Source organism: Sarcophilus harrisii, chromosome 3 (assembly GCF_902635505.1).
Source record: "Sarcophilus harrisii chromosome 3, mSarHar1.11, whole genome shotgun sequence".
NCBI classification, from domain to species: Eukaryota; Metazoa; Chordata; class Mammalia; order Dasyuromorphia; family Dasyuridae; genus Sarcophilus; species Sarcophilus harrisii.
Window position 1 is genome coordinate 531,060,224 of NC_045428.1, and position 21,393 is coordinate 531,081,616.

Consider the following 21,393-nt stretch of genomic DNA (forward strand, 5'->3'; position numbering starts at 1 on the left):
CTTTTTAATCATCTTTACCTTCTTCCCTTTAGATTTTCATTACATTGCTGTCTCCTTTTTTTTCCTATTTACCTAACTATTCCTTCTCACTCTGCTGGCCTATAACTTTGTCCTGTATTCTGGGTGTCTTCCAAGGCTCTATCCTGGATCCTTTTCTCTCACTATACTATTTATCTTGGTCATCTAATAGATTAAAGTACCATCTCTGTACAAATGATTCTCAGATCTAATTCCCAGCCCTGACCTCTCTACCAACCTCTAATCTCATATTCCAATCACCTTTTGGATATCTCCAACTGGATGTTCATAGAAATCTTAAATTAAAAAAAAAAAAAGAAAAAGAAATCTTAAATTCATTATGTCTAAAACTAAGTTGATAATTTTTTCCACCAAACCCTCCCCTCTCTGAACTTCCCTATTACTATTGAGGATACCACCATCCTTCCAGTCACCCAGGCTTGCAATCTAAGTATCATCTAAGAGCCTTTCAAAATCCATTTTGTTGCCAAGTCTTATTTCTACCTTTGAAATCATTCTTTCCAATCTACCTCCCTGGTGCAGGCCCTAATCACTCACATCAGATACAGTAGCTTGCCATTATTACAGTCTCCCTGCCACAATAGCTTCACTGCAGTCCTTTCTCCACTCTGTTGTCAAATTGATTTTCCTACAGAACAAGTCTGATGACGTCACCCTTGTTGAATAACTGCAGTGCCTTTTCACCTTCTGCAGCAAATACAAAATCCTTTGTTTGGTATTCAGAGTCTATCATAAAGTAGCTCTCTCCCCCTTTTCCAGGCACTTTATACTTTACTCACCTTAGGTTTTCTCTAATACAGTGACACTGACCTTGCTTTTCCTTGAACAAGGTATTCCATTTCCCAAGCCCAAGCATTTTTACTGATTGTCTCCCATATTTGAAACATTCTCCCTTTTACTCTCTCCTTCCTGGTTTCCTTCAAGTCCCAACTAAAATCTCATTTTCTACAAAAAAAAAATCTTTCCTGATTCCCTTTAATGCTAGAGCCTTCCTTTTATTGATGATTTACTAGTAATCCTGTATGTAGTAGTTCATTTTCTCCTTTTGTCTCTTCCCTTTTCCTCTCATTCACTGTTGTCTCCTATACTTGGAACATTCTCCCTCTTACTCTCTACTTCCTGGTTTTCTTCAAGTTCCAACTAAAATTCCATCTTTTATAAATTTTTTTTTTCCCTGATTCCCTTTAATGCTACAGTCTTCTTTTTATTGGTGACTTACCAGTGATCCTGTATGTAGTAGTTCATTTTCTTATTTTGTCTTTTCCCTCCTCTTTCCCTTAGACTGTGAGCTCATTAAACTCAAAATGAACTGTGTTTTGTCTTTTTTAATATCCTCATTGCTTATTGATTGACCAAAAATCAAAATTGTAAAATTTGGAGCTAGAACAGATACACTTTAATTTAAATTTTTAATTGGAACTTTTTATTTTTATACCACATTCATTTCCAAATAGATCTTTCTTCTTCCCCCAACCCATTGAGTTTTCTCTTATAAGAAAGAAAAAAAAAAATCAGTTCATCAAAATCAAGCAATTCATTTAGTTTTGCCTGATAGTAAGCATAATATGCAACACCCATATTTCACCACCTCTGTAATGAATGGAAGAAGAAGTATTTTCTCACCTCAGGGTCAATTAGAGTTAATATTGCTTAATAACTATAATTGACCCTAAGGTGAGAAAACACTTCTTCAGTTTTGTTGTTCCTTCTGTTTGCATTGTTGTAGTCATTGTGTATATTATTTTCCTGATTCTATTTATTTCACTGTTCATGAATTCATTTAAATCTTCTTGAACTTTTTTTATCCCTTCATATTTATCTTTCCATGGTTTTAAGCCTCTCATTTTGAAGGTGAGGAAACTGAGTTGCAAAAACACTAAGTACCTAAAGTCAGCCTAGCCCTCTTGCTGTTACTGACCCCACTTAAATTCAGTCCCCACCAGCTCCTCAGCCTCCAGTCTTCTTACTTTATCCCAAGTTCTACCTCATTAACAACACCCTAAGCCATAGTCCCTAGGCTTTTCTGATCTCTTTCCTTCCTCCCCTTTAGGTCTCTTGGGGTTTAGAGTCAAAGGACAGCCTCAGGGGGGAGGATTGGGTAGGGCCATGGTGGGAAGACCCTGGTCATCTCCTAACTCTGCTATCTGTGTTCAGTTTGTAGCCCACCCCATCTGCCAGCAGGTCCTTTCCTCCATCTGGTGTGGAAATCTAGCGGGCTGGAGGGGCAGTACCACAGCCTGGAAGCTCTTTGTCTCCTTCATCATCTTTCTCACCATGCCCTTCCTCTGCCTGGGCTACTGGCTGGCACCCAAGTCAAGGGTAGGTATGCTTTGCCTGCTCCCCATTCTCCATTCTTTCTCTCCCCTCTCAGGATAGAAGTTGTTCCATGTAAATCAGTTTAACAAGGGGTTAGAATCATGGACCTAAAGCTAGAAACAGACCTTGAAAGTCATCTGGTCAAACTCCCTCCTTTTACACATGAGGAAACTGAAACCCAGAAAGGCTAATTTATTTGGCCAAGGTCACATTAAGTGCTGACCCAGGATTTGAACTCAGGTCCCATGACTCCAAGTTCTTTCCCCTGATCACTGGTGCTCAGTACCATGTCCTTTCTGACCTTCAGGTTGCAGCCTAGCTCTCACCTCCTCCAGAAAGCCCTCTCTAATTGCCTTGCCCATTCTAATCTCCCCCTTTCTAACCTAAAAATAGCAGCTTCCTCTTCTGGAGCACTCCCAGGTTACAAATCAATTTTTTCAGAGTGCCAATAACCACCTTCTGTGAGGAAGGTAATGAGAACAAAGACTATGTTTTTGTCTCTCCTTGAGTTCCCAGATTTTGGCAGAATGCCTGGCATATGGTGAGTGCTTAGTAAATGTCTATGGATTGATTGATGATAACTCACATTTATCTCAATGAATGACATTAATGAAAAAGCACCGATTAAGCACTTGCTAGGTACAGAACACTGCGAGAGGCACTGAGGGTGCAAACAGAAACAAGATGCTTCATATTCCATTTGGTGGAGAGAACATAGATAGGAGGCTTTAGCTAATGAAATGAGAAAGTTCATACTAATACATCTTCTTAAAGGTCATTTCCACTAATCAAATTATACCATTTTCTGAAGTTAAACCCTTTGACTGAACCAAGAGTGTTGGTGAGTAGACTTCTGATTTTTAGTAGCTTTGGCTGCTAAGGAGAGATGCAGGGGCTGCAAAAAGACCCTGCAGAAGAAATTTATAGGGGACATTCCTAGAGAATGGATACAGATGCCAGGCCTGTGACAGATTTGCTAGGATGAGGGAGGCTGGTATTCCTGCTGCTGCTCCTGAGGCTGATGGGCTAAACCTGCCTGTGTGCAGCAATTGGCTGGTGATAGGTGTTGGTGGTCGCAGAGACGGCAGACCTGCCTCCCCAAGGGTTGCCCCCTGATCTGATGTTGATCTAAGAGAGGTGAGAAAGAGCTTAGAAAAAGATGTATCTACTCTCTGCCATCTTGGCTCCACCCCATTTTCCAAACCTTTCTATCCCTCTTCAGATTCCCCATGCCTTCCCCCCTAACCATTGTCTCAGTTGAGAACATTTTCTCTTATTCACTGACAAACAGAATGACTGTAGGGTCCAGACTGATAGCGAGGTTGGAGGCCTGGGGACACGCATTTAACAGGGCTCTTAGGTTCCATTCCCAGCTGTTTCTCCACCAGAGTCTGAGAGGAGGTGGCTTTTGAAGTGTTGGTGCTAATTTGTCCTGCCTGGTACATGCTGCCTCCTGCCACTTCCTCAGAAGCTTTTGCAGCATCTGATATATAGGGTACTTTCCTCTTATCCCTATTTTACATAGGGTGAAACTGAGAATTAAAGAGGTAAAGGAACCAGGGTTAAATGGCTAAAAAAAGTAGGTATCAAGCCACTCATTCTCATAATAAGATCAGAGAGCTCTCCCATAGCACAGTTCGTGTCTCCCATGGAGTCCTTAGCACAAGTATCCTGGAGTTACTGATCTTTCCCAGTCCTGTCTCCTTAACTAGACCTTGTGAAGTTCATAGTTGGGCCTGAACTCAGGAATACCTAAGTCCAAATCTAGCTTTCAGACACTTACTAGCTGTGGGACCCCTGGTAAGTCATTTAAACTCTGCCTCAGTTTCCTTAACTGTAAAATGGAGATAATACCAGCACCTAACTTGTGGAGTTGTAAGGATCAAATGAAATGATATTTATAAAGTGCTTAGTACGCTATCTGGCATATACTAGGTTCTGTATAAATGCCAGTCATCATCATCATCATCATTATTATTATCAATAGCAGTATAACAGTGCAGCCAAAAAGAGCTTATATCATGTCAGGCTGCATCGTCCTAAAAGGTGTGCTTAAAGAAACTGCTGATATACAGGCCTAGTAGGAACACAGAATAATTGTGTTCAAGTATTTGAAGGACTGTCCCATGAAAGAGGGATTGGACTTATTCTGCTAGACCTCAGAGGAGAAATGTGTGTTTGGGAAGGAGTGCTGGGAAAGTTGTACAGAGAATATATTTAGGATTGATAGGAAGAAAATATCCCTGATGATTAAAGTAATCCCAAAGAGGAATGAGCTACCTGGAAGTAGTGGGCTTCACAAGAGATCTTCAGTAGGAGATTTTTTAAAAAAATTTATTTATTTATTATAGCTTTTTATTAAAAGTTCTATGCATGGGTAATTTTACAACATTGATAATTGCCAACCTTTTGTTCCAATTTTTTCCCCTCATTTCCTCCACCCCCTCCCCCAGATGGCAGGTTGACCAATACATGTTAAATTTGTTCAAGTATAAATTAAATATAATATATGTATCTATGTCCAAACAGTTATTTTGCTTTTCAAAAAGAATTGGATTTTGAAATAGTATATAATTAGCCTGTGAAGGAAATCAAAAATGCAGGTGGACAAGGGTAGAGGGATTGGGAATTTTATGTAGTGGTTCATAGTCATCTCCCAGATTTCTTTCGCTGGGTGTAGCTGGTTCAGTTCATTACTGCTCTATTGGAGCTGATTTGGTTCATCTCATTGCTATAGGATGGCCACATTCATCAGAATTGGTCATCATATAATATTGTTGTTGAAGTATATAATGATCTCCTGGCCCTGCTCGTTTCACTCAGCATCAGTTCATATAAGTCTCTCCAGGCCTTTCTGAAATCATCCTGTTGGTCATTTCTTACAGAACAATAATATTCCATAACATTGATATACCACAATTTATTCAGCCATTCTCCAGTTGATGGGCATCCACTCATTTTCCAGTTTCTAGCCACTACAAAGAGGGCTGCCACAAACATTTTGGCACATACGAGTCCCTTTCCCTTCTTTAGTATCTCTTTGGGATATAAGCCCAGTAGTAACACTACTGGATCAAAGGGTGTGCACAGTTTGATAAACTTTTTGAGCATAGTTCCAAATTGTTCTCCAGAATGGTTGGATGTATTCACAATTTCACCAACAATGCATCAGTGTCCCTGTTTTCCCACATCCCCTCCAACAATCATCATTATTTTTTCCTGTCATCTTAGCCAATCTGACAGGTGTGTAGTGGTATCTCAGAGTTGTCTTCATTTGCATTTCTCTGATTAATTATGACTTGGAACATCTTTTCATATGGCTAGAAACAGTTTCAATTTCTTCATCTGAGAATTGTCTGTTCATATCCTTTGACCATTTATCACTTGAAGAGATTCTTATATGAAGACATATTAGATGCTTTGAGATCCCTTTCAACTCCGAGGGTAGGTGACTCAAAAAATAATAAACAGAGGTAAGGAAGTAAAGTGATTTACCAAGGTCACATAGATAAGAAGTGTCAGGGCTAGGACTGGAACACAAATCTTACTAGTCTAAATCTAGTTTACTGTACTGGCTGGGTGGGTGAATTGGTCTGTATTAAATTGAATTAAATTCAATTGAGTTGGGTTGGGTTGAGATGAGTTGGAATGGGTTAAGTTGAATTGGGTTGCATAGGATTGGTTTGGATTGAGGTAAGATTAGCTGGATTGAGTGAGGTTGATTGAGCTGGGTTAGACTGAGGTGAGTTGGGTTGAAATGAAATAAGTTGAGAAGGGATAAATTGAATTGAGTCAGGTTGGAAGGGGTTAAATTGAGTTGAGTTGGGTTGGATTGGATTGGATTTCTTTGGGTAGAGTTACATTGGATCTGGTTGAGTTGGGTGACATTGAGTTGAGTTGGGTTGGGTTGGTTTCTGTGACATATTCTTAAGTCTATAGTAGATGAATGTTGTCTGGTACAGTTAAAAAAATCTGGAGAAGTCTAGTTGCTGGCTCAGAAGCCTCACAATTACTCCTCTTCCTACAGCTGGGTCGTCTGCTGAAGATCCCAGTGCTCAAATTTCTTCTACACTCAGCCTCCTACCTATGGTTCCTCATCTTTCTCTTGGGAGAGTCACTGGTCATGGAGACTCAGCTGGGTACCTTCAAGGGTCGCAGCCAGAGTGTCTGGGAAAACTCACTGCATATGATCTGGGTTGCAGGTATGAGGGATGGTTGGGCGGATAATTGGGGGGTTAAGGCAAATGACCCCCCCCCGGCTGAGGATCCTTCACCCATGTGGGGACCTCAGATCAGGAATCCTCTGGTTCACCCAGAAAATGTCACTCATTCTGCCCCAAGATAGCCTTGATGAGACTGAAGACAGTGATTGTTGTTCCTTGAATCTTCTCTAGACTAAGTACACTCACTCAGGCTGGGAATCTTAGCATCCCTCAATCCCTTATATTTACCCTATAGTGTTAAAAGAATTTCATAAGATTTAGACCTGGGAATTTTAATTTAGCTCAACTAGTTCACTCCCCTCATTTTATAGATGTGGAAACTGTGGCCCAGAAAAGGGAAGTGACTTGCCCAAGATCACACAAGTTTTAACCAGCCAAGCTAACATTCAAACCAGGACCCTACAACTTGTGCTGTATCACTAACTCCCCTTTCTGAGTCCCACATGCAGTCCCTTCATGGCAGCAGTGAGGCAGCTTTTTGTAATGAATGGAAAGAGAATCAGAGGACTTGCCTGGGTTTGAGTCTTGGTTCTGACAATTCAATTAAACAACTAATATTTATTAGGAAGCACCTATCAGGTTGCAAAGATAAAACTAAAAAAAATTCTGCCATGAAAGAACTTCTAGTTTCATGGAGAAGGATATATACATATAATTAAATACAAAATTCTTTACACAGCAAACGCAAAGTAGTTCTAGGAATGTCTAGAAGCTCCCCAAATATAGAGGGCAAGAAAGGTCTCACATAGGAGGTTAAATTGAGTCAAGTCAAGTCAAGAAGCATTTATTAAGTGCTTATGGACCAGACGGACACTGTGCTAAGTACTCGGGATACAAAGAAAGGCAAAAACACAATACCTACCCTCAAGGAGGTCACAGTCTAATGCAAACCACTATGTACATACAAGGTTATACAGGTATATCTGCACCTAAATAGAAAACTGGAGGTAATCTCACCTAAACCACAATCTCAGAAGGAAAGACATCCCTAGCAGTGGGGAGAGCTGGGAAAGACCTCTCTCCCATGCTGGCCATGCTAATTATGAGCACAGGCAAGTCCTTTTTGCTCTGGGCTTTGGTATTGTCTCCCTTTGTAAATGGGATTGAAACAGAATGAAAAATCTCTAAGATCTCTTCCAAATCATCAAATCTTTGAGCCTATGAGGGGCCAGTCCTGGGAGGGACCCCAGCTTGGGGAGAGACTTGAGCCCCATGCTGAGCTCTCCCCACCCTGACCTCTGGCCACAGGCTTCCTGTGGTTTGAATGTAAGGAGGTGTGGATCGAGGGCCTACGAAGCTACTTCCTGGACTGGTGGAACTTCCTGGACGTGGTCATCCTGTCCCTGTATCTGGCTGCCTTTGCCCTCCGAGTGCTCCTGGCAGTGTTAGCCAGACTGCATTGCCAGGCTGCTCCGCATGGCGCTGCCTGTCGCTACTTCACCACAGCTGGTGAGTGCCATGCCCTGAGGCTGTTACTCCTTGTGTTCCAGGACCTCAGCTCCCCCAACTCCCAAACGCTCCTCCCTTGGCAACTCTTAGGTCTTCTAGGAGCCCCCCCAAATCCCACAAGGTCTACCCTGCATCAGACCTCCAGCATCTTTCCAACCCCAAGGTTTCCCACCTCATTCCCCAGATCCCCAATTCCTTCACTCTGTGATCTCTAAGTCCTTTAAAGCTTGTATTCTCATTATGCCTCCACCCTGTGAATTAAAATTTTATTTTCTCAATGAGCAAAATCTCTTTTTTCTCTCTCCTACCTTCCCCCTCATTGACCCTACCCAAAAAGGAAATAAAAAGAAAACCCTTGTAACAAATATGCACAATCAGGCAAATATCAAGGTGTTGTCTAAGATGCTTTTTACCAGGCCTCTCCAGAATCTTGTGCCTGGATTTCCTCACAGAATTTTATTTTCTTAACAGACAGTTGTGCTCTAAATCTTCCCCTGACCCAAGTGTCCCTACCCTATGATCTCTGGCCTTCCAAGGTCTTCATAGATTCATGTTTGCCTTGACTAGTGAGCTCTAGTCCCACTTAGCTTAATGACACCTCATCCTGTGATTTCTACCTCCTAGATGCATCCCAGTTTCATAATATGATGTGCCACCACCATATGATGCTCAAGTTTCTTAAAGCCCCTTTGGCCCATGGTGTTCCTAAGCTCTCAACTCTTAAATCTCCCCAACCAGAAAATAATAATAATGATAATATCTCACATTTCTATAGCTCTGAAGTTTAAGTGCTTTACTTCCATTAGTTTATTTGATCCTGGGAAACAGAAATTATTATTGTCTTCCATTTTACAGGATGCTAAAGCTTAGGGAAAATTAGTGTTACACAGCTAGTAAATGTGAGTCAGGATTTGAATTCAGATCTTTCTGATTTCTAACCCAGTGGTGGTGGTGGTGGTGGTGGTGGTGGAATCTGATGAGCTGAACTTAATTATCTCATATTAGGAGGTAGGTGACAAAGTGGATAGAGAGCAAGACTTGGAGTCAGCAAGATCTGAGTCCAAATTTGGCCTTAGACATTTATTAACTGTGTAACCTTCAGTGAAACACAGAACCTCTAACTCACTTGATTTCCTCATGTATAAAATGGGAATAATAATAATACCTACCTCCCAAGATTGTTGTGAGGATGACATAATATGTGTAAAGCTCTAAGAAAAGTCAATAAAAACAAGATAAGATCATAAGACAAATTATTAAGACAAGGTAGAGGGTGGTGAGAAAAGGGAAAGGAAATTGAGTGTGAAAGGAAATTGGTGAAGAAGAAAATAGCAGTTCCAGAGTTTGTAGTTTGTCAGACAGAACCTACCTGTAAAATAGGTGGGTTAATCCATCATCCCTCATGAACCAGAGAATGTCACTCTAATTCCTATGGTGGTGTGAGGTGGTCCTTCTCACTCATTCCACATCTTCCCTTGAGCAGAGCGCAGTGAGTGGCGCACGGAAGACCCCCAGTTTGTGGCTGAAGTCCTATTTGCCATCACCAGCATGCTCAGCTTTACCCGCTTGGCCTACATCCTGCCTGCCCACGAGTCTTTGGGCACCCTGCAGATCTCCATTGGCAAGATGATTGATGATATGATCCGGTGAGGGCAACTTCTCACGCAGGTGCCTGGGCTCCTCAGGACTCTGTGGGAGAGGGGAAATCATCTCTTTCTGGTGACTCCCATCAAACTCCTTTGTTTTGGAAAGACCTGGTCATTTGCTCTGGACCTGCCTCCCCACCAGCTGGTCATGGAAGAGCAGAATCCTGGTTTTAACCCTCACCTAAACCACAATCTGAAACCTGGTCTCAGGCCATTTCTTAACTTTAACTATGACCTTGAATTCATCCTAAAAATAATGGAATCCCCAAATCTCTGAGTTAGCAGGAACTTCAGAAGGCTTTAAGTCCAGGAAAATGAATTTTGGAATTTCCTGTTTCACTTTAACCTTTACATGACCTTAACACTGATTCTAAATTTATCCTATCACCCTAATTCAGAGGTTTTTTAATCATAGACCTCAGAGAGTCTATGAAATAGGATAGGAAAAATAACATCACTAACCAATCATGGAAATTGAATATTTCCTTCAATTATTTAAACACCTTTTTCTGAGAAGGAGCCTATCCTTCAGTAAACTTCCAAAGAGGTTCCTGACACAAATAAGATTAAGAAGAACTATCCTAATTCTAATTTAAAACCCTTCCCCTGACAAGGGATCTCTGAGACTCCTGATGTTGACCCCCTAACTCTATCCTCATCCCTACATAGAAACCAACCCTTATATGAATCCTCATCCATTCCTCCAGAAAGCGACCTTCAATTGAGCTCTCACCCCAATTCCATCTTAACCCTCAACTTCTTTAGGGCTCATCCTCAAGTTTTATCCTACTTCTATCTTGACTCTAGCCTTTACTCTTTTTTTCCCCAAGGCAATCAGGATTAAGTGATACAGGTAGTGTCAAGGGTGTGAGGCTACATTTGAACTTGGACCCTCTTGACTCCAGGACACTAACCACTGCACCTCCTAGCTGCCCCGCTAATCTTTACTCCTAATTCATTCTGATCCTCACTCTGACCCATACCAGTCATCATCCAGAACCTAACCTGGCCTTGGTCGTCACCCCAATTCCATCCTAATTTACCTGGAAGCTAAACTGAAGTTGCAATTGGGTTTTCTTGCTTAATCAACATTTTTTCTGTTCCAGTCCCTTCTGGGCTGCTTCCTCCCAGAAATGAGGACTGATGTTGGGGGATGGGGACCAGACACAAGGGGAGAGGACATAGTCCCCTTGACCAAAGCCTGACTTCTCTTAGAGTCTAACTCTGGCCATGCATCTGAGCCTTCCTCACCCTTCTACAGGTTCATGTTCATCCTTATGATCATCCTGACGGCCTTTCTCTGTGGTCTTAACAACATCTATGTGCCCTACCAGGAGACCGAGAGACTGGGCAAGTATGTGGGCTGGGGGCTGGGGAAGGAGGTGGGATTTGGGGTGGGTAGGGGATATCCAGAGGGTATCGCCTGGGAGGGGGCACAGACCTCCTAGAGTCATTGTAGAGAAAACTCAAACCGAGGAGGGAGAGCTGCCAAACAGGAGGTGGAGAAAGAGCTGTGGAAGCATGTGACCAGTTCAATAAGCAAGACTGGTTCATGGCCTTGGTCAAATTATTCCATCTCTTTGTGCCAGTGAAGAAACTGAACTTTATGCATCTCAAAGATCTCTTCTAGCTCCAAACCTTTGTGGTGTTTGTGGTCAGGCAAAGTCTGTAGCTTATCTGGGAAATATAATCCAGGGCATAGGGAAGGCTCCCATTTCCCCCAAATTCCCCCAAGCCTAAATTCCTCTTCACCTGCTTATTGGCACTTGACTTTCTCTAAGGGCCATAACCTTGTTCTCCCCACAGGGAGCAAGCCTATACATTCTTTCACTTTCAAGGTGAGAAAGGATGATTTCAGAACCTCTAAGGAGAACCCTGTCACCAGGGAGGTAGGACAGAACTCAGGTCACACAGAATTCCTTCCTGGACCTCGGACCTCACTAGCCTGATGTCATTTTCCTTGGGAATACCAGCTTCTCTACTTATCATCCTAGGGACCTCAGGATTTTTACTTTTTGCTACTTTCTGAACTTTTCCTAATCCTCAAACCCCAGTCTGATCCCCTGGAGCCTAGTTGTTCCTTAGGCCATGAATTTGTCAACTCAGATTTCTTCCTGCCTCTCCAGCTGGTGCCATTGCTTTCTTGGGGGTCTTTTTCTCACACTCATTTCCCACACTGTCTATCTCCATTCTATCTTATACTTATGAATGTGGGGTTTTTTGACCCAAGTATAAAACTGCTTTCTGTTGTATCAAAATCCTTTTGCATACTGATTTTCTTTGCAATGTCATGCTGGTAAATATTTAACAAACAGCTTGGTTGGGGAAAAATATCCAACTATTTACTTAGGATATCCTTTTTAAGTTTAATCTGCATTATTAACATTTATCTCTTACTTTGTTAATTCTAGACAACCAACAGAACAATAAATCAAATCCTGAAGTGAGGCATTTGCTGATTTCCAAAGTGTTAATGCTCACACTGAAAATTTAAAAACCAAGTAAGATATAGCTAGCTCTAGGAACATGTGACATCTTTGCATCTGTCTTTATCCTAAGTCATTGATAACAATATCAAACTACACAGCCAAGCACAGATTTCTGGGGTGAAATTCAATGATCCAGTCAACAAGCATTTATCAAGTACCTACTGTGTGCCAGGTTCTGTGCTAGACACCAGAGATATTCCAGTGAAGAACTGCCTCATTGATATTAGCCATTAACACCTACTCTTTGGCTCCAACTCTAGTCTGTAATACTCTATTTTTTTCCATAACAATAGCATGAGATACTTTTTACAAAAAGTTTTATTAAAGTCTGGGTGAACAGTAACTATAACATTCCCTTTATCTACCAGGTTAGTAACTCTTTCAAAGAAAGAAAGTCTGGCATGACCAAATCTTAAAGCCATGCTGGCTCCTTGTAATTATTGCTTGCTTGGTTTCTAGATGTTTACCAACCATATCTTTAATGGTTTATTCTAGAAATTTCTCAGAAATTTAAGTCAAGATCACTGTTCCATCATTTATATTTTGAAAATCAGGACAATATGTTTCTCCTTTCTTCTGCAGTCTTTCAGATAATAATGGTAATGACTGAGTAATTACAACTTCCAATTCTTTGAAGATCTGGGCCTGTAGCTCTCTGGGTCATGTCCTAGTTCAAGGACAACTAGGTGCAACCTTATTATCTCCCTACTTATCTTGAATATCAATTCCCTGTTAGCCACTTGTGTTTTGTCCTTTCCAGAGCAAAGACTAATCTTCTTGACAGAGAAAACAGGAGGAAAATAAAAATTGAGCAGCTCTACCTTCTGTGTCAATTTTCAGCATCTCATCTACTCCAAACATCTCTTTTTTGATGTTTCTTTTTCTCCTAGTAGAATAGAAACTAGACCTGTGGTTTCATTGACATGGAGGACTCAAGGGAGGAAAATCAGAATGGCACCTTCTTTCCATTTTATAGTCTTACAAGGTTGCCTAGTGCTCAGGGTCATATAATCAGCATATGTTGGAAGCAATACTCAAAGTCAGATCTCCCAACTCTTTATCTATGGTGCCATCATATGTCTCCTTTCTTCCTATACTCTTCCTAAAAATTTTAGTGCAGTTTTAATCTAAGACTTTTAAGAAGCCCTTTGTGTCTTTAGAAACCCCTTTGTTGCCTTTCTCTCCCCATTTTGCAGCTGAAGAAACTGAGGCAGGGAGGTTCAGTGACTTGCTTAGAGTCACCCAGCTAGTAAATATCCGAGTCAAGATTTGTATTCAGGCTGCAAGTCCAGTACTCTGTCTCTTATAACATCCTTCCTTTCCACTGCTGAGTCGCAGAATACCCTAACTGGGCAGAATCCCCAGCGTCCCATTCCCCACATGGTTCTGTCACTGACTGAGAAGGTCAGCTTTCTAGACAATGACATTAATATAAAGGGAAAAGCGGAGACTGGGCTTAGCTCAGCTCTGTTTCTGATCCACAACTCACGTCTTTTCCCAGCTTCAATGAGACATTCCAGTTTCTGTTCTGGACAATGTTCGGTATGGAGGAGCACAGTGTGGTGGACATGCCCCAGTTCCTGGTGCCCGAGTTTGTGGGCCGTGCTCTTTATGGCATCTTCACCATCGTCATGGTCATCGTGCTGCTCAACATGCTCATTGCCATGATCACCAACTCCTTCCAGAAGATTGAGGTAGGGGAGAAGTGAGGGCAGAGTGTCAGGGGAAGACTAAGGACCTCCAAGGAGACGCAAGTCTTGTAAAAGAATAGAGGAGCACAAGAGGACCAAAGACCTGAAGGGAATTGGTGGGAATGAGGGGGGGTTAGAACAGCAGCAAGGGAGCAAGCCCCTATAAGCAGATGAAAGGGATGAGGAAGGATAGAGTGGCAGAGGGATTCCAAAGGACCTGTAGGGAGATAGAAGGAAAGAGGAAGACCCAAGACCTGCTGGGAGATGAAGAGGATAATGGGGGATGGAGGAGAACCAGGGACCTGGAACACAGTTTGGATCAAAGGAGGGACATAAAAGACAGCAGAACAATGAGGGAAAGGACCCAAAAGGATATAATATAATTATAGACTTAGAGCTGGAATGAACTTTAGAAGTCACCTAGTCCAACCCCCTTATATTACAGAGGAAAAAATTGATTGGAGGTAAATATGGGGGCAATGGGGTACTATAAATACTTAATCTTTGCTCTTTCAGAGTTCAGTCTATTAAGAGAAAATGTGATAAAGGGAGATTCTTTTCAAATCATCGACCATTTTTTAAAATTCCTACTTTGTGCAGATCCCTGAATTCAGCACTGGAGAAGGTGGAAAATTTAGAGAAAAGTCCAGTCCTTGCCATAATGAAAAATAAAAAATTTTTAATAGAGATCTAAGATACACATAGTAGATAACTAGAATATACAATACTGCTCATTAGATGGAGATAGAGATATAAAGCAAATGCCTCATAATGGAGGACTTTATTTGGGTGAAGGAGGAGAAGGGAGATCAGAGTGTCCAGGAGGAGGAACCTTTGAATTGGATTTTAAAGAAATTCTATAGGCAAGAAGGAGAGGAGATGGGGATGAAGAAGGCATGGGGTAGGAGGGAGAGAAGATTAGGAAGGGTTAGGGCTGTGGCAGAGTTAGGAGGGGAAGAGAGGGACAAAAGGAGCAGGGTGGTTTGAAGACAATAAAATTGGATGAGTCAAAAGACTTTAGTTAAAAGCTTGTGGATTTAAAAGCTTGCTGATTGACTTGTTGAATACCTAAAGGCCTTGTGATTTATTGAGTGGCTTCTCTGAGGCTCATTTCTTTAGAGTAAGTACTAAATAAGTGCTAGTTGAATGAATTAATGAATCTTTAAAATGAAGAAGTTGACTTAAATGACTATGATTACTTTGTTTCAAATCTATGATCATGTGAGCCTGTCTCAAAACTTAGCAGAAAGTAATTTGTTAAATACAATTAAAAAATATATGGGCAGTTAGGTGGCAAAAATGAATGCAGCATTAGGCCTGGACTCAGGAAGATTCATCTCCAAGTTCAAAACTGGCCTCAGCCTCTTACTAGCTGTATGACACTGGAAGTTATTTAATCCTGTTTGCCTCAGTTTTCTTTTTTGTAAAGTGAGCTGGAAAAGGAAATGGCAATACCTTTGAAGAAAACCCCAAATGGAATCACAAAGAATTGGACATGTTGTTCACAACACCACCACAAAATAGAAATATATACATGTTTTTATTAGAATGCCGGGAAAAGAGATGGGGAGGTATCTGGTGAGAAAAGGAGGAAAGAAGCATGAAATTAAGGGATGTAGTGAAAAACCAGATCCAGAGAATGAGAAGGGGATGGAACAAGAGATTGGGAGGACCAAGAGTCCTCTCAAGGGAAGGAGGATGAAAAGCAGAGGCTAAGGTAAAGGACAGGGTAATTGGGATACAGCACGATAGACAAGGAAAGGGGTTGGAAAGTGGAATGGAAAAGGGGCTGAGGAATAAAAGGGCTATTGTGGAAGGAGATTAAGGAATAATCAAGAGTGGGTGGATAAAGAACTGAAAGGAAAAGGAAAAAGAATTGGAATAGAGATGGCAGCGGAAAAGAATGGGACATAGAGATGGAGATGGGGATATAATGAGGCAGAAAGGAGGAGGGGGAGAGGAAGTGAAATGGAAGGCCAAAGGGAGATGGGGAATAGTGAAGGAGAAGGGGGATTAATGTGGAGGATAGAGAATGAAGAATGAAAGATTTGTAGACATAAGGGAGGGTATGGGTCCCTGAGCTCCTCCCCCATCTCTGTCCCCCAGGATGATGCTGATGTGGAATGGAAATTTGCCCGCTCCAAGCTCTACCTGTCCTTCTTTCGGGAGGGCTTGACACTGCCAGTTCCATTCAATATCTTGCCCTCACCCAAGGCCGCCTTCTATTTGCTCAGGTAAATTCTTAAGAGAAGCTCCATAGCTTCATCCCTCCCCTCCTTCATCCCCCTATTCTGTGCCTCCATTCCTCCTCTAAGAATTCCCTACAGCCTCCAATTCTCCCAAATCCCAGTCCATCCCCCAACCTCCTTTTCTTATCCCTCATTTCCTATCATCTAACCTAACTCTAGCCCCTCATCCCATCCCCCCTGACTCTTCACCCAATTTTCTTAGGAGAATCTTCCGATTTTTTTGTTGCTGCTGCTGCAAGACCAAGGAGCCTGCCTATCCCCCCATCCCCACCTTCGTGAGTGTCCCATTTGATTGCTTGTTCCATGTCTATCCTACAGCTGCCCTGTATCAATCCTAATCTTTCTCTTCATCCATCTCATCTCTGCTCCATTCTGTCTCCACATCCCACAATCTATCAAATGTTTCACGTTTTGTCCTAGTTTGTCAGATGGTAAACTCTGTCCATATTTATCTGCCTGTGTGTCTTTCTGCTGTCTCTGAGTCTATCTGGACTAGTCCTCGGGGTGGGAGGGGCGGAGGGGGTGGGGGCAGATTCCAGACAAGAAGGGACCAGCAACTGAAAGCTGCTCTCTCCATCTCCCCTCGAGCCAGTGGCGGCCTTCTCTAACTAGCAGTGCTTCTTAAGGCTATTTACTGCAGCTTTGTCTCTGTCCTCAGTCAAGATCTTGACAATGGTCATGCTCTCCCTTAGTTGTCCCAACTTTCCTGGAGATGGATTATTCCACCTCTCTCCTCAGGGCTGCCCTAATGAGGCTGACATTTGTGCAGAGAAGCTTAAGTGGCTTGGGGGAAAATTAATTGGGATCCCAAAGCAGAGATCTACCATGAGTGATGGAACAAATATTTCTTAGTTCTGAAATAGTATCATTCTGTGATTTTAAATACAAGGATTAGTCACAGTGTGACTAAGACAATAGTGTCATTGGAATTTAAACAATTTCTTTACAATATTTCTGAAAGGTAAATGGTGCATGTATAGCTTATTACAGAGAAACTGGGACCCAGAGCAGTAAGATGACTCACCTGAGACAACAAAGTAGGTTTAGAAGTCTGGATTCAGTTCCAAATCCCCTGACATGAAATCCAGTGCTGTTTCCTTTATGTAAGATTGCCTTTTTAAAGAAGAGAAAGGGTTTGTCTACAGTTCACCCAAGCCAGGATAGAGTGAGGATGGGGAGAAGCAAAGCCCCAAGCAAGGGGCTATACCCAATAGCTATGGAGAGCTAGCTTTGTCAGAATTATTACCCAGCAGGTGACTCATGAGGGTTTTAAGAAAGAGGAAATTATGGCCAGGTAAGTTCCTTCCCAGCAACAGATTAGGGTGAGGTAGGGCATAGGCTCCCCAATCTGTCCAATCTGTCCTTCCTGAAAAGTCTTAAGGCTAGAAGTTGGGAGAACTGGGTTCCCATCTCAGCTCTTCCACTGACTTATTATGGAGGAGCCATAATCAAGTCACTTATTAGTTAACTGTTACCCTTAATTACTCCCCATAGTTACCTGTCTCAGTTTCCTTTTTTTTGTAAAATGAGGAGATTGAACGAGATGATCTCTTAGATGCCTTTCAGCTCTAGCAATCTATAATCTATGAAATGATGGATTAATGAATCTTTCTCCACCATTCCTGACCCTAGCTTCTTACTCTATCTAGAAAAGAATTTCCCCTAGATCTCTGAATAGGAATGAGACTCTGGCATTTAGAACTCCCAGTTGGGGATTCTATCACTAATCTTTTCCCCTGGGCTTTAGTTTTGTGGGTGGAGGGAATTATCAGTCAATCAATCAATACTTATTTAGCACCTGCTATGTGCCAGGCACTGTGGTAAACATTGAGGATACAGAAAGAGTCTAAAGAAAGTTCCTTCCTTCAAGGAACTCACAATCTAATAGAGGAGGCCACATGCAAACATATATATCCAAAGCAAGTTATATACAGGATAAATCAGAGATAATTAACAGAGAATTACTGGAATTAGGAGGGTCTCAGAAAGGTTTTCTGTAGAAGATGGGATTTTATTGGTACTTAAGGGAAACCAGGGTGATCAGGAGTCAGAGTAGAGGAAGGAGAGGATTCCCAGGCATAGGGAATAGTCAGAGAAAATGCCCTGAACTGAGAGATAGAGTATCTTGTTTGTAGAACAGATAGGAGGCCGGTGTCACTAGATTGAAGAGGACCACCAGAGAGTAAGTTGAGAAGACTAGAAAGTAGGAGGGGAGCTCAGTCAAACAGAACATTTTTTTATTTGCTTCTAGAGGCAATCGAGATCCACTGGAGTTTGTTGGGGAGGGAAAAAGGGGAGGTGACATGGTTGGACCCAGACTTTATGGAAATCATTTTAGAGGCTGAATGGAGGGTGGATTGGAGTGGAAAGGGATTTGAAGCAAACAGACCCAGCAGAAAGCTATTGCAATACCCTAGCAGGAAGGAAGTACAGACACTGGGGGATGGTTCAAACTCTCTTTTCTCTAAATATTCCAGGCAAACTCTGGGGTAGGGGCCGGGAATGGGGAAGGTGAGGGGGGATCCTACCGAGTCCGAGTCATCAAGGCCTTGGTGCAGCGTTACATTGAGACTGCAAGGCGTGAGTTTGAAGAAAGCCGTCGGAAAGGTCAGTCTCTGAAGCTTGTCCCTATTCCCAGTTTCCTGCCTGTGTGTTCCCCAGACCCTGTTCTCCTTTCCCCAGATTCCAAGGCCTAGGCCTGTGGACCCTTTCTTAATTTTCTATATGTCTTTAGTCTGCCCCTTTTTCTTGAATACCTCCTTCACAAGTACTTGCCCTCTCTGAGGGCAATCCACCAATCCAAGTGTTTAGCTCTACTGATCCTGGAACCACTCTTAAATTTCCCCTCTCTTCTCATAGGCCTGAAACTCTCTCAGGGCAAATGAGTGCCAGCCCATAGGTCAGAGTGTTTCTTAAAGGCCCATTCTGACAATTCTGGGCTTTCTTGAGACTGGTGACTCATGGAAAGTTCATTCAACTTGGGGCCTTACAAGGTGCCCCCAGAGGTGGGAAGCACATCCCTACCTATATTCCCCCTGCTCCTTTCTTTTTCTCTAGACCTTGGTAATCGACTCACAGAACTGACCAAGACAGTGTCCAGACTGCAGAGTGAGGTAGCCGGTGTAAGGAAGACACTGGCCGAAGGCGGGACTCCTCGGCTCCCCGACGGTGTTAGTATCCTGAGCCGGTACATAACTCGTGTCCGGAATAGTTTCCAAAATCTAGGTCCCACCATCCCTGAGACCTCTGAAGTGAGAGGAAAAGAGGAGGAAATGGGAGAGAAAGGGCCTGAAGAACTGGGGGCACAGTTATCTGAAAAAATGGGGAGCCAGGAGTTCACCCCAGAGTTAGGAGCTCAGGATACTGAAGAACATGCAACTCAGGAAGTCGAGAAGTCCAAGACCCAGGCATTTGAGGGCTCCTACAAAATTCCCGCTGACCAGGTGGAGATTCACAGGGCATTTAGGGAAGAAGGGGATGTGAATGTGTCTCCAGAGGAAGGGCTAGTGGCCAGGCACAATCCCCCAGCTGCAGGAGTTGAATAAAGAATACTTGTGTAGCAAATGACCTAACCCTGTACCACTTATACCACCAATTCTAGGAAGAAAAATGCTGATGAAATCTCCTTTTTTCCTCCCCCCACTCAAATGCTTTGCTGTCTTAATAAAATTGGATACAACTAACTATTGGTAATTATTGAATAGAAATATAAAAGAATTTATTTTTCATTATCATACAGTGCTCTTAAAAAATTGATTATGTGATGCACCAAGTGGTGTAGCATCTAAATTCTTAAAAGAGAAATTAAGAGAGTGGCAAGAAGAAATAGACAGCAAAACGATAATAGTGGGAAATCTCAACCTTGCACTCTCAGAATTAGATAAATCAAACCACAAAATAAATAAGAAAGAAGTCAAAGAGGTAAATAGAATATTAGAAAAGTTAGGTATGATAGATCTTTGGAGAAAACTAAATGGAGACAGAAAGGAGTACACTTTCTTCTCAGGAGTTCATGGAACCTACACAAAAATTGACCATATATTGGGACATAAAAACCTCAAATTCAAATGTGGTAAGGCAGAAATAGTAAATGCTTTCTTTTCAGACCACAATGCAATGAAAATTACATTCAATAAAAAGCCAGGGGAAAATAAGACCAAAAAATAATTAGAAACTAAAATCTCATATTAAAGAATGACTGGATGAAACAGCAAATCATAGACATAATTAAAACTTCACCCAAGAAAATGACAATAATGAGACATCATACCAAAATGTGTGGGATGCAGCCAAAGCGGTAATAAGGGGAAATTTTTTATCTCTAGAGGCCTTCTTGCATAAAATAGAGAAAGAGAAGGTCAATGAATTGGGCTTGCAACTAAAAATGCTAGAAAAGGAACAAATTAAAAACCCCCAGTCAAACACTAAACTTGAAATTCTAAAAATTAAAGGAGAGATTAATAAAATTGAAAGTAAAAAAAAAAACTTGAATGAATAAAACTGAGTTGGTTCTATGAAAAAACCAACAAAATAGATAAACTCTTAGTAAATCTGATTTTAAAAAAAGGAAAGAGGAAAATCATATTGTTCGTCTTAAAAATGAAAAGGGAGAACTCACCACCAAAGAAGAGGAAATTAGAGCAATAATTAAGAGTTAATTTGCCCAGCTTTGTGCCAATAAATTTGATAAATGAAATGGAAGAATATCTTCAAAAATATAGCTTGCCCAGATTAACAGAGGAAGAAGTAAATTGGTTAAACAGTCCCATTTTAGAAGAAATAGGACAAGCTATTAATCAACTCCCTAAGAAAAAATCCCAGGACCAGATGGATTTACATGTGAATTCTACCAAACATTTAAAGAACAATAAACTCCAATGCTATATAAACTATTTGAAAAAATAGGGATTGAAGGAGTCCTACCAAACTCCTTTTATGAGACAGACATAGTATTGATACTTAAACCAGGTAGGTTGAAAACAGAGAAAGAAAATTATAGACCAATCTCCCTAATGAATATTGATGCTAAAATCTTACATAAAATATTAGCAAAAAGATTACAGAAAATCACCCTCAGAATAATACACTATGACCAAGTAGAATTATACCAGGAATCCAGGGCTGGTTCAATATTAGGAAAACTATTAGCATAGTTGACTATATCAACCAAATTAACAAAAACCATATGATCATCTCAATAGATGCAGAAAAAGCATTTGATAAAATCCAATATCCGTTCCTATTAAAAAGATTTGAGAGTATAGGAATAAATGGACTTTTCCTTAAAATAG

General features: G+C 41.5%; 1 protein-coding gene across 1 annotated transcript in view; it reads left to right on the forward strand.

Moving 5' to 3' along the window:
* LOC100933817 (short transient receptor potential channel 2) overlaps positions 1-19,786 on the forward strand; it is a 26,592-nt gene extending 6,806 nt beyond the window's left edge. The window contains exons 4-13 of the mRNA XM_012545387.3: positions 2,194-2,358; positions 6,383-6,557; positions 7,827-8,027; positions 9,511-9,673; positions 10,935-11,027; positions 13,664-13,856; positions 15,960-16,087; positions 16,305-16,377; positions 18,580-18,709; positions 19,160-19,786. Coding sequence (XP_012400841.2) covers positions 2,194-2,358; positions 6,383-6,557; positions 7,827-8,027; positions 9,511-9,673; positions 10,935-11,027; positions 13,664-13,856; positions 15,960-16,087; positions 16,305-16,377; positions 18,580-18,709; positions 19,160-19,647 — 1,809 coding nt within the window. The 3' untranslated portion in view covers positions 19,648-19,786. The remainder of the gene's footprint in view (positions 1-2,193; positions 2,359-6,382; positions 6,558-7,826; positions 8,028-9,510; positions 9,674-10,934; positions 11,028-13,663; positions 13,857-15,959; positions 16,088-16,304; positions 16,378-18,579; positions 18,710-19,159) is intronic.
* Positions 19,787-21,393: the final 1,607 nt, after the last annotated feature.